Source organism: Mesoplodon mirus (genome assembly GCF_964341445.2).
Source record: "Mesoplodon mirus genome assembly, chromosome: 18".
Lineage (NCBI taxonomy): Eukaryota > Metazoa > Chordata > Mammalia > Artiodactyla > Ziphiidae > Mesoplodon > Mesoplodon mirus.
This window is the reverse complement of record NC_138994.1, coordinates 39310448-39323949: the sequence shown is the minus strand read 5'-3', so window position 1 is coordinate 39323949 and position 13502 is coordinate 39310448. Positions and strand designations below refer to the sequence as shown.

Below are 13502 nucleotides of genomic sequence, written 5' to 3'. Positions count from 1 at the left end.
GGACCTTGGGATAGTGACTTGCGTCACATGGTTCACTTCCAGCCACGGCAGTCCTGGTCCTAGAACATCCTTCATTGGACAATAAAGGCCTGTCACCAAATTTCCTGCTCCCTTTTCTAGACCAGTGATCAGGCCAAACCGTCCCATCCTGACCATCCTCTTGGGTCCCCAGGGTTACCCAGGACCACAGATACCGGGTCCCAGTATCTAGCACGCGTCTGCCAGGGGCTGAGAGCCACCATGCTTAGCTTTTCTGCACACGGTCCCCTTCTGGGCTCAGAGTAGGTGGTATGGGTCACAGTCAAGGAACGAAGGCAGGAGGCTGGCCACCTGTCCCTGCACGACCACTTGAGGGCCAGAGCTGGGCTTCAGCTCCACATCTGATCCCAGATGCTCCCTGTTGGTGGCAATGATGTCTCTGGTTCCACTGGGTCCTTCCTGCTCAGATTGCTCACTAATTAAATCAGTGTGTACAGCCGGGTGGGTCTCAGTGTGTGACATTTGGAGTTTAACCAGGACACGCAGCCCCTCCAGAAGTGTTAATGAGTGAACGGCTGGCACTGGGAACACACTGGCCTGCAAAACCAACTGTGCCTGTTACTGGGTAACCGAGGTGGAGGGTTTAAAGATTAATCACCTCACATGCAGGACTAGACAGGGAAGAAAAAGTAAGTCACTGCTTACAGTAAAGTCAGGCAGGCTCAGACCACCCCTCCCCAACTACCCTCACCTTCAACAAACTAGCCTCTCAGGTGGTTTTACTTCCCAAGCCATTGCTAGAAATGTATCGTGAATCAAAAGATCACTTTGTACTGGTCAGAAAGACACAACGGGATAACGTCCAGATTTATTAAACTGGTCTCTTAAAGATGCAGTAGCTGAAAGAACAGTATCTGGTCCCCGCTCCTCAGCCTGGGTCTCGGAAGGAAATAAACCACTTAGAGACAACCCTGCCATCCACTCCACCTTCTGATCAAAAGGCCTGGGGAAAGGAGGCCAAGAAGAGCTGATAGATGGGGACAGGGAGAGGGCGGCAGTGGAGGAAATGAAGGAAGCCTTTATGTCCTGTTTACAAACACCACTTCTGACACCAAATGTGTGTGGGTTTTCTCCACTCCGACCAATTCTCCATCCCTCTGGACACCAACTGGGTGTCCTGTGACTCAACTCAATTCTGACATTATCTGCGAGTTAGCACAGACCCCACAGGCTAAGGGCTCAGTCCAGCAAGACTGCTCCCACTTCAGATGCCAGGTGCAAGTCCTGGGCCTCCTGTACTTCTGCTGACCGTCTGTAAATTGGGAGCTCCCATACCCCTTCTTCAGGTTTGATAATTTGCTAGGATGGCTCACAGAACTCAGAGAAACACTCGATTCCTTATGATTATTATAAAGGATATTTATAAAGGATTCAGATGAAGAGGTCCATTGAGTGAAGTCCAGAAGAGTCCTAGCACCAGTGTGTTCACCAACCTGGGACACTGTGTTCCCTTCATCGTGTGGGGTTTTTATGGAGGTGTTATCACCTAGGCATGATGGATTAAATCACTGCACTAATAATTAGCTCAAGACTGAAAGTTTCAATCCTCTAATCATGCCTTGGTCTTTCTGGTGTCCAGCCCGCATCCTGAAGCTCTCTAGGGGCCACTGGATTGTATACTTTAAAATAGTTTAAGTGGTGAATTTTATGTTATGTGCATTTTACCTTGAGAATAAAATAAATAGGCTTCTGGAATTTAAAAGGCTTTAGAGGTCTTGGCCTCCTGCAGAGATGTACTGAACCAAGGTAGAACCCTGCACCTATTAAGATTTTCTTCAAATAAACAGCAATACAATAATAGTAGGGGACTTTAATGCCTCACTCTAACAATGGATAGATCATCCAGACAGAGAAGCGTAAGGATACAGTGGATTTGAACAACACTACAAACCAGTAGACCTAACAGACATATGCAGAACATCCTATCTAATGACAGCAGAATACATATTCTCAAGTGCATACAGAACATTTTCTAGAATAGACTATATGTTGGGCCACAAAAGAGGTCATAGCAAATTCAAGAAAAATGAAATCATACCAAGTATCTTCTCTGACCACAGAGGTATGAAACTAGAAACCAATAACAAGAAGAAAACTGGAAAATTCACAGATACATGGAAATTAAGCAACACTCTCCTGAACAACCAGTGGATCAAAGAAGAAATTATAGGGGAAATAAAAAAGTTTCTTGAGATGGATAAAAATGGAAACACAACATACCAAAACTTATAGGTTGCAGCAAAAGCAGTTCCAAGAGGGAATTATATAGCAATAAATGCCTCAATTAAGAAGCAAGAAAGATTCCCCCAAAATAACGTAACACTATGACTCAAGGAACTAGGAAAAAACAAATGGAGCCCAAAGTTAGCAGAAGGAAGGGAATAACAAAGACTAGAGTAGAAATAAATGAAATAGAGAACAGGAAAACAATAAAAAAGATTAACCAAACTAAGAGCTGGTTCTTTAAAAAGATTAAAAAATTGACAAACCTTTAGTTAGACTAACCGAGGAAAAAAGAGAGGACACATATCAACAAAATTTTAAATGAAAAAGGAGACGTTACAACTGATACAACAGGAATACAAAGGATGACAAGAGGCTACTATGAACAACTATATGCCAACCAACTGAACAACCTACAATAAATGGAAAAATTCTTAGAAACATACGAACTACCAAGATTGAATTAGGAAGAGATAGAAAGTCTGAACAGACCAATTACTGGTAATGAGACTGAGTCAGTAATCATAAATTTCCAAATGAAGAAAAGCCCAGGACCAGATGGCTTCACTGGTGAATTCTGCCAAACATTAGAGAATTAATGCCAATCCTTCTCAAAATCTTCCCAAAAACATCAAAGAGGAGCTTGAACACTCTCAAGGTCATATGACAAGGCTAGCATTACCCTGATGCCAAAGCCAGAAAAGGACACTACAAGAACCAATATCCCTGATGAATTTAGATGCAAAAATTCTCAATAAAATACTAGCAAACCAAACTCAGCAGCACATTAAAAGGATCATTCACCATGATTAAGTGAGATTTATACTGGGATGCAAGGATAGTTCAACATATGGAAATCAATCACATTAAATCATATTAATAGAAAGAAAGAAAAAAATCATATGATCCCTCAATAGAGGCAGAATAAGCATTTGACAAAATTCAACATCCATTCATGATAAAAACTCTTAACAAATTAGGTATAGAAGGAAGTTCCTCAACATAATAAAGGCCATGTATGAAAAGCCCACAGCTAACATCATACTCAGTGGTGAAAGGCTGAAAACTTTTCCTCCAAGATCAGGAACAAGACAAGAGTGTTCCCTCTCCCCACTCCTATCCAACACAGCACTGGAAGTCCTTGCCAGGGCAGTCAGACAAGAAATATAAACAACAGGCCTCAGAAGTGGAAAGGAAGAAGTAAAATTGTCTCTATCTGAAGATGACATTATATGTATAAAAAATCCTAAAGACTCTACCAAAACAAAACAAAAACAAACAAAAAACCCTGTTAAATCTAGTCAACAAATTCAGTAAAGTTGCAGAATACAAAATTAACATACAAAAGTCAGTAGCATTACTATACACTAACAACAAATTACCTGAAAAGGAAATAAAGAAAATGATCCCATTTACAATAGCATCAAAACCAATAAAATACTTGGGAATAAACTTAACCAAGGAGATGAAAGATCTCTACTCTGAAAACAATAAGACATTGATGAAATTGAAGAAGATGCAAATAAATGGAAAGGTATCTTGTGTTCACAGATTGGAAGAATTAATATTGTTAAAATGTCAATACTGCCAAAAGCCATCTACAGAATCAATGCAATTCCTATCAAGATTCCAATGCTGTTTTTTAGAGAAGTAGAAAAAAACAATCCTAAAATTTACATGGAAACACAAAAGACCCCAAATAGCCAAATCCTGAGAAAGAAGAACAAAGCCGGAGGCATCACACTTCCTGATTTTAAGCTATATTATAAAACTGTAGTGGGCCTCCCTGGTGGCGCAGTGGTTGGGAGTCCGCCTGCCGATGCAGGGGATGCGGGTTCGTGCCCCGGTCTGGGAGGATCCCATATGCCGCGGAGCGGCTGGGCCCGTGAGCCATGGCCGCTGGGCCTGTGCGTCCGGAGCCTGTGCTCCGCAACGGGAGAGGCCACAGCGGTGAGAGGCCCGCGTACAGCAAAAAAAAAAATAAATAAAATAAAACTGTAGTAATCAAAACAGTCTGGTTCTGACATAAAAACAGACAAATAGACCCATGGAACAGAATTGAGAGACCAGAAACAAACCCAAGCATGTACAGTCAACTAATATTTGACAAGGGATCCGAGAATACTCAATGAGAAAAGACAGTCTCTTTAATAAATGGTGCTGGGAAAATTGGAAATTCACATGTAAAAGAATGAAACTAGACCCCTATCTTACACCACTTACAAAAATTAACTTGAAATGAATTAAAGACTTAAATGTAAGACCTGAAACTATGAAAAACTCCTAGAAGTAAATATAGTAAAAAAAGCTCCTTGACATGGGTCTTGGCAATGATTTTTTGGATATGACACCTAAAGCACAAGCAATAAAATAAAAAAACAAGTGGAACTATATCAAACTAAAAGATTTCTGCATATCAAAGGAAAAAATCAACAAACTGAAAAGACAACCTACAGAATGGGAGAAAATATTTGCAAACCTGTATCTGATAAGGGGTTAATATCAAAAAAAAAAAAGAACTCATACAATTCAATAGCAAAATAAATAAATAAATAAAAATTTAAAATCTGATTTAAAAATGGGCAAAAGGCCTGAATAGACATTTTTTAAAAAAATGATATATGAATGGCCAACAGGTACATGAAAAGATGCTCAACATCACTAGTTGTTAGGGAAATGCAAATCAAAACAATGAGATACCGCAAAATGAAAATTTCAAAACATTGCTGAAAGAAATTAAAGACCTAAATAAAATGGAAACACACCCTGTGTTCATGGATTGGAAGATTTAATATTGTTAAAATGGCAATACTCCAAGTATTTCATTCTTTTGGATGTTATATTTTTTGGGGGGGCAATACTTGATATACATCAGACATTTATTAGTGAATATCCCTCTGAAATCAGCTACGATATTAAAAAAAAAATGATTGCACTATTCGGTCAAGCAGAACCAGGAACTTTCAATAAAAAAAGTACAGGACTTCCCTGGCAGCACAGTGGTTAAGAATCCTCCTGCCAATGCAGGGGACACAGGTTCATTCCCTGGTCCGGGAAGATCCCACAGGCCGCAGAGCAACTAAGCCCGTGCTCTACAGCCCGCTAGCCACAACTACTGAAGCCTGCGCACCTAGAGCCCGTGCTCCACAACGAGACTCCACTGCAATGAGAAGCACACACCACGACGAAGAGTAACTCTTGCTCACCGCAACTAGAGAAAAGCCCGTGTGCAGCAACGAAGACCCAATGCAGCCAAAAAGAAAATATAAATAAATTTACTTTTAAAAAAGTATAAATCGGGCTTCGCTGGTGGCGCAGTGGTTGAGTCCGCCTGCCAGTGCAGGGGACACGGGTTCGTGCCCCGGTCTGGGAGGATCCCACGTGCCGCAGAGCAGCTGGGCCCGTGAGCCATGGCCGCTGAGCCTGCATGTCCAGAGCCTGTGCTCCGCAACGGGAGAGGCCACAACAATGAGAGGCCCGCGTACCGCAAAAAAAAAAAAAAAAGTATAAATCTGTTAAAAATTTCAATTAGTATACACATATATATAACATACTATTTATGTTACATGCTACAAACCAAGGTGAATCCAATGGAATGGAAAAAAAACATACATTTTCTTTTTTAAAAATATTTATTTGGCTGCACCGGGTCTTAGCTGCAGCATGCGGGCTCTTAGTTGCGGCATGCAGGATCTAGTTCCCTGACCAGGGATGGAACTCGGGCCCCCTGCATTGGGAGCACATTAATCACTGGACCACCAGGGAAGTCCCTCAAAGTATTTTCTAATTCACCTTCTGATTTCTTCTTTTATCCCAATGGTTTTTAAAAAATGCTTTCTAATTTCCATGCATTTGTGAATTTTACTGATTTCTTTCTGTTACTGATTTCTATTTCATTACATTGTGGTCAGAGAAGACACTTTGTATGATTTCAATCATTTTAAATTTATTGAGAAATATTTTGTGGTTTATCATGTGGTCTATCCTGGAGAATGTTCTATGTGCACTTGAGAAGAATGTGTATTTTGCTCTTGTTGGGTGTATTTTGCTTTTGTTCTGTACATGTCCATTAAGTCGAATTGGTTTATACTGTTGTTCAAATCCTCTGTTTCCCTATTGTTCATTTATCTAGTTCTATCCATTATCTTCAGCGGGCGCTTAAGTCTCCAACTATTATTATTGAATTGCCTATTGTCCCTTCAATTCTGTCAGTTTTTCCTTCACATTTATTGGGGGCTCTGTCGTTAGGTGCATATATATTTATAATTTTTATATCGTCTTAATGAACTGACCCTTTTATAATCATATAATGTCCTTCTCTGTCTCTTGCAGGAATTTTTGTGTTAGAGTCTACTTTTTGTGATATTTGTATAGCCACCCCAATTCTCTTTTGGTTACTCTTTTTTTAAAAAATATTTATTTTTCCTTATTTTTTTGGCTGCATTGGGCCCTAGTTGCGGCACGTGGGATCTTTCAGTACAGCGCGCGGGCTTCTCTCTAGTTGTGGCGCATGGGCTCCAGAGCACGCAGTTTCCCTAGTTGAGGTGCACAGACTCAGTAGTTGTGGCACGCAGACTTAGTTGCCCCGTGGCATGCAGGATCTTAGTTCCCTGACCAGGGACAGAACCTGCATCCCCTGCATTGGAAGGCGGATTCTTTACCACTGGACCACCAGGGAAGTCCCTCTTTTGGTTACTCTTTGTATCAAATGTCTTTCCATCTTTTCACTTTCAACCTTATTTGTGTCTCTGGAGACAATTCTTTTGCACACAGCATATAGTTGGATCATTTTTTTTAATTTTTAATTTTTTTAACATTGTGTAAGTTTTGTTTGTTTGTTTGGCCACACTGCATGGCTTGTGGGATCTTAGTCCCCTGACCAGGGATTGAACCTGGGCCCTAGCAGTGAAAGCACTGAGTCCTAACCACTGGATCCCCAGAGAACTCCCAGTTGGATCTTTTTTTTTTTTTTTTTTTTGTGGTACACAGGCCTCTCACTGTTGTGGCCTCTGCCATTGCGGAGCACAGGCTCCGGACGTGCAGGCTCAGCAGCCATGGCTCATGGGCCCAGCCGCTCCACGGCATGTGGGGTCTTCCCGGACCGGGGCACGAACCCATGTCCCCTGCATCGGCAGGCGGACTCTCAACCACTGCGCCACCAGGGAGGCCCCTGGATCATTTTTTTAAAATCCATCCTGCCAATATCTGCCTTTTGATTGGAAAGCTCTATTCACTGACATTAATGTAATTACTGATAAGGAAACACTTCTGCCAGTTTGCTATTTGTTTTCTATATGTCGTATCTTTTTTAGTCCTCAATTCCTCCACTACTCCCTTTTTGGTGTTGCATAGATATTTTCTAGTCTACCATTTTGGTCCCCTTCTCCTTTCTTTTACTATGTATTTTTTACTTATTTTCTTAGTGGTTGCCCTGGGGATTACAATCAATATCCTAATACGATGGTTAGTTTTACTAGTCAGCTTGGCTAGGCTATGGTACGCAGTTTTTTGTCAAACCAGTCTAGGTTTTTTTTTTTTTTTTAAAAGACTTTATTTTTTTAGAGCAGTTTTAAGTTCGCAGCAATACTGAGCAGTAGGTACAGAGATTTCCCACATGGCCCCAGCCCCCAACATGCACAATCTCTCCATTATCAGCAACCCCACCAGAGTGGTACATTTGTCACAATTGGTGAACATACATGGACACATCACCACCACCCGAAGTCCACAGTTTACATTAGGGTTTACTCTTGGTGTTGTACATTCTATGGGTTTAGACATATGTATAATGACATATATCCATCATTACAGTATCATAGAGTATTTTTCACTGCCACAAAAATCTTCTGTGCTCTCTAGTCCTCCCTCCATCCCCCCACCAACCCCTAGCAACCACTGATCTTTTAGTCTCCATAAAGACTGTCATATAGTTGGAGTCATATAGTATTATAGCTTTTTCAGATTGTCTAATAAGATTCACTTTAGCTTCCTCCACATCGTTTCATGGATAACTCATTTCTTTTTGCTGCTTGAATAATATTCCACTGTCTGGAAGTACCACAGTTTATTTATCCACTCACTTACTGAAGGACATTTTGATTGCTTCCAAGTTTTGGCAATTACGAATAAAACTGCTATAAAATTCCATGTGCATGTTTTTGACTCCTTTGGGTAAATACCAAGGAGCATGATTGCTGGATAACATGGTAAAAGTGTGTTTAGTCTTCTGCCAAAGTGGTTATTTTGCATTCCCACTAGTAATGACGGAGTTCCTGTTGCTCCACATCCTTGTCAGCATTTGGTGTTGTCAGTGTTCCACATTTTGGTCATTCTAATAAGTGTGTAGTGTATCTCACTATTTTAATTTTTAGTTCCTTGAAGACATACGATAGAGAGCATCATTTCATATGCTTATTTGCCATCTGTATATTTTCTTTGGTGGTGTCTGTAAGGTCTTCAGCCCAATTTTTAATTGGATTTTCTTATTATTGAGATGTAACTGTTCTTTTTACCAGTCCTTTATCAGATAAGTGTTTTCCAAAGATTTTTCTGTCTGTGGCTTGTCCTTCACTCTCTTAACAGTGCATTTCACAGAGCAAAAGTTTTTAATTTTAGCTAATTCCAGTTTATCAATTATTTCTTTCATGGACCATCCCTTTGGTGTCATATCTAAAAAGTCACTGCCATACCAAGGTCATCTAGGTTTTCTCCTAGGAGTTTTATGTTTTTGACTTTTACACTTAAGTCTACATTCATTCTTTTTTTCCATATGAATATCCAGCTATTCAAGTACTACTTGTTGAAAAGATTATTTTTGGCCCACTATGTTGCCTTTGCTCCTTTGTCAAAGACTGGTTGACTATATATATGCGGGTCTATTTCTGGGTGCTCTGTTCAATTGGTCTATATGCCTTTTCTTTCAACAATACCACATTTGTGATTATGGTAGTTTTAGAGTTGTCTTTAAGTTGGGTAGTGTGAATACTCCAACCTTGCTCTTCTCCTTCAATATTGTATTGGTGATCCTGAGTCTTTTATCTCTCCATGTAAACTTTAGGATCAGTTTGTCAAAATCCACAAAATAACTTGGTGGGATTTTGACTGGGATTGCATTGAATCTTTTTATTTATTTGTTTATTTACTTTTGGCTGCACTGGGTCTTTGCTGCTGCGTACGGGCTTTCTCTAGTTGTGGCGAGCAGGGGCTACTCTTCATTGCAGTGCATGTGCTTCTCATTGTGGTGGCTTCTCTCTGTTGCAGAGCATGGGCTCTAGGTGCATGGGCTTCAGTAGTTGTAGCTCATGGGCTCTAGAGCACAGGCTCAGTAAGTGTGGTGCATGGGCTTAGTTGCTCTGTGGTATGTGGGATCTTCCTAGACCAGGGCTTGAACCCGTGTGCCCTGTACTGGCAGTTGGATTCTTAACCACTGCACCACCAGGGAAGTCCCTGGGATTGCACTGAATCTTTAGATCAACTTCGAAAAAACTGACATCTTGACAATTCGTCTTCCTCTCCATGAACATGGACTATCTCTCCATTTATTTAGTTCTTTGATTTTTCATCAGTTTTGCAGTTTTCCTTATATAGATCTTATACATGTTTTGTTAGATTTATACCTAAGTATGTCGTATTTGTGGTGCTAATGTATATGCTATTGTATTTTTATTTTCAAATTCCACTTGTTCATTGCTGGTATATAGAAAACCAATTGACTTTGTATCCTGCAATCTAACTATAATCACTTATTAGTTCCGAGTTGGGGTGGAGGCATTGTTACTCTTTCAGATTTTCTACACTGATGATATTATCTGAGAACAAAGCAGTTTTATTTCTTCCTTCCCAATTTGTGTACCTTTTAAATCCTTGTCTTATTGCATTAGCTTGGCTTTCCAGTACAATGTTGAAAAAGAGTGATGAGAGGAGACATCCTTGCCTTATTTCTGATCTTAGTGGGAAAGCTGCTCATTTCTCATCACTAAGTATGACGTTCACTGTAGGTTGTTTGAAGATATTCTTTAACAAGATGAGGAAATTCCCTCTCTACTCCTGTCACTCAGTTTTTATCGTGAATGGATGTTGGATTTTGTCAAGATGATTTTTCTGCATCAATTGATACAATCATGTAATTTTTCTTTTTTTAGTCTGTTGATGTGATGGATTACACGAGTTGATTTTCAAATGTTCAGACAGCCTTGCATATGTGGGATAATCCCACTTGGTTATGCATAATTCTTTTTATACACTGTTGGAATTGTTCTGCTAATATTTTGTTGAGGATCTCTGCACCTATGTCCTTGAGATATTGGACTTTGCTTTATCTTTCTTGTAATGTCTTTGGTTTTTGTAGTAGGATAATGCTGGCCTCATAGCATGAGTTAGGCACTATTCCTTCTTCAACTGGAGGAGGAGGAGCTTGCAACAATGGGGGAGGTGAAGTAACAATGGCTACCAGCCTCTGCACTTCTGTGATCAGAAGCCAGTATCAGCTATCAGAGCACAGATCCCTGCTATCTGGAGGAGGGGGCCTTTTTGCCTATCCTGGCTCCCACAAGCTGGTGCAGACTACTCCAGGAACGTGTGCAGAGCTGCCTGCCACAGGGCTCGGAGTGGGGGCCGGGTATCTCCGACTGTACTACGAGCTGGTTTTGACCAAAATTAGCTATAATCTACTGTCCAACACTTCCCCTGCAAATTACAAACCTTCAATAGACTCCAGAATTCCAAAATCATCAGATGTATTTGCCACTGCAACTGTCTCGGTGGCAAGACAGATTCCTGGTGCTTCCTACTCCACCATCTTCCTCAAATCCTCTCTGTCTGGTTCATTTTTATTATTTCTCTCTCCTTATTGATATTCTCCATTTGGTGAGACATAATTCCCATGATTTCCTTTAGCTCTTGAGCATGTTTAAAATAGTTGACTTAAAGTCTTTGTCTAGTAGGTCTAAAGTCTGGGCTTCCTCAAGGAAGACCCCGTGTATGGGCCCAACCTTCTTGTTTCTTTACATGCCTCGGAATTTTTTCTTGTTGTTGAAAACTGGTATTTTAAATATTATAATGTTAAAGTCTGGAAATCAGATTCTCCTCCCTCCATAGGCTTTGTTTGCATAGTGGCTTTTCAAAACTGATTTTGTAAAGTCTGTATTCTTTGTTGTTTGTGGCAACTGAAATCTCTGGACAGTCAGCTAGTGAGTCATCACACACTTCCGTAAAACCCTGAAACCGAAAAAAAAAAAAAAAAAGAGAGAGAGAGAGAGAGAGAGAGAGAGAGAACAACTCTCCCAGTCTGTAGATGGGCTGTGTGTCCTGGGGCATGCCTTCAACACTTAGCCAGAAAATTTACAACCCTGCCTTGGCCCTCACTTCTTGCTTACACAGAACCTCAAGGGCAGCCAGAGGTGCAAGCTTAAAGGCTTTCTCAGGTCTTTTCTGAGCATGCACTCAGAAAGCAAAGGTTTAAGTTTTTTTGGAAGAAAAAGTAATCTTTTTCTTTGTAAGAAAGTCTTCATTCTTTCCTGCATGAATTGGAGGGGACTGCCATTACATGACCTTAGTGGCATAAATCATGGGACCCCAGTGTCTCCCAGCCTGATAAACTCTAAGGTAGAGTTCTGAGTTCTGAACTCTGACAGACAGTACTAGATGCCTGACACTCACAAGGCTCACATTGCTTGCCCTCTGTAACTCCCTCCCCGCCAGCATCTCATTTTCCAGAGCATGCAGTGCTGCATTTTGTTTAAACAAGGAGCAGAACAAAGATGCCACGCCAAGGAGCCACACCAAGATGCAGATGGCAGCTCACGCCAACTCCTGACCTGCCCCAGTGGCTCACAGCTGGTGTTCCAATTCCTCTCCTGCTGCAGTCAAGTGACTACGCGTCGAGAACGTGCAGGGTCCTGGACAAACAGAACAGGGAACATTACATCCCGAAGAGACTACTGTATCACCCCAAAGCTGCAGAAATCTCAACAAGCTGATGAACATTTCAACATCCACAGCATGTATATTCAGCTCTCATTTTATTTTAGTTATAAAACAATTGCCAAAACATAAAAAAAAACCACACAAATACAGTTTTTATTCCTTCTTTTGTTGCAGAAAATAAATAACGGTCACATATTCCATATGCATGTCTATAACAGCATTTCTAAAAATGTAATTTACTGGACTTAACAGAATAATCTTTTTGGCTTTTCACCTGCAGTATCATACAGTATATCATTTTATTTTATTAACTTTTTAAAGCACCTGGGCTCCAGCAACTTTGGGAAAAGGTTGTTTGTGAGCTTAAAATCTTTTTTCCAAGTTATTTTTTCAACAGGTAAACTGAACACAACCAGGTCTTATTTTATTCAAGAGGAGAATATAGTTTTTCTTTTATAAAAATTGCCCCCATAGGGCTTCCCTGGTGGCGCAGTGGTTGAGAGTCCGCCTGCTGATGCAGGGGACACGGGTTTGTGCCCCGGTCCAGGAAGATCCCACATGTCGCAGAGTGGCTGGGCCCATGGGCCATAGCCGCTGAGCCTGCGCGTCCAGAGCCTGTGCTCCGCAACGGGAGAGGCCACAGCAGTGAGAGGCCCGCCTACCGCAAAAAAAAAAAATTGCCCCCATAAACTCACAAACACCCAAATGGACTTAAAAAGTTGGTCTCTCTTCATAGGAATTAACAAAAGGAAGGAACAAGACACAGATGGTCCCTGTGAAATACATCAGTCAGGCATGCGCCTCACAGTGCTTATTCTTACTATTCCAGTTTGGCCCTCGAGAGTTTTAAGAGAGGAAAGCTGTTCAGTCATCTAAACCTATGTTTCTGAAAAGGTAGGACATGGACTCCCCATTGTGAATCCGACGGATGGCTTCTGAAAGGATCATGCTTATATCCACAGTTTTAATTTTGGGGCACTGGAGCTTCTGGATTTCATGTGGAATTGTATTGGTAACCACCACCTGCAAATCAAGAGAAAAACAAGAGATCATAAAACCAAGTAGCTTCCTGGCTTGACCTGAAAATCTGATATATTCTCACATCTCTGAAATGGGTCTACTGTGCCTTCAGCAATGTTTTCAGTCAGTGTGAATTCTACCTGTATCTTAGGTTAAGGTTTGAAAACCTTACACCCACTATGACAACTACAGGCAAAAAGATAACAGCAAGTGCTGGCAAGGACATGGAGAAACTGGTCCCCTCATTCACTGCTGGTGGGAATGCAAACTGGTTCGGCTGCACTGGAAAACAGTCT

General features: G+C 41.0%; 1 protein-coding gene across 3 annotated transcripts in view; it reads right to left on the bottom strand.

Moving 5' to 3' along the window:
• Positions 1 to 12273: 12273 nt before the first annotated feature.
• Positions 12274 to 13502, bottom strand: part of PRPSAP2 (phosphoribosyl pyrophosphate synthetase associated protein 2) — a 51668-nt gene continuing 50439 nt past the window's right edge. For all 3 annotated transcript variants that reach the window (XM_082605284.1, XM_082605285.1, XM_082605286.1), the window contains one exon: positions 12274 to 13209. In XM_082605284.1, coding sequence (XP_082461410.1) covers positions 13051 to 13209 — 159 coding nt within the window. In that variant the 3' untranslated portion in view covers positions 12274 to 13050. The remainder of the gene's footprint in view (positions 13210 to 13502) is intronic.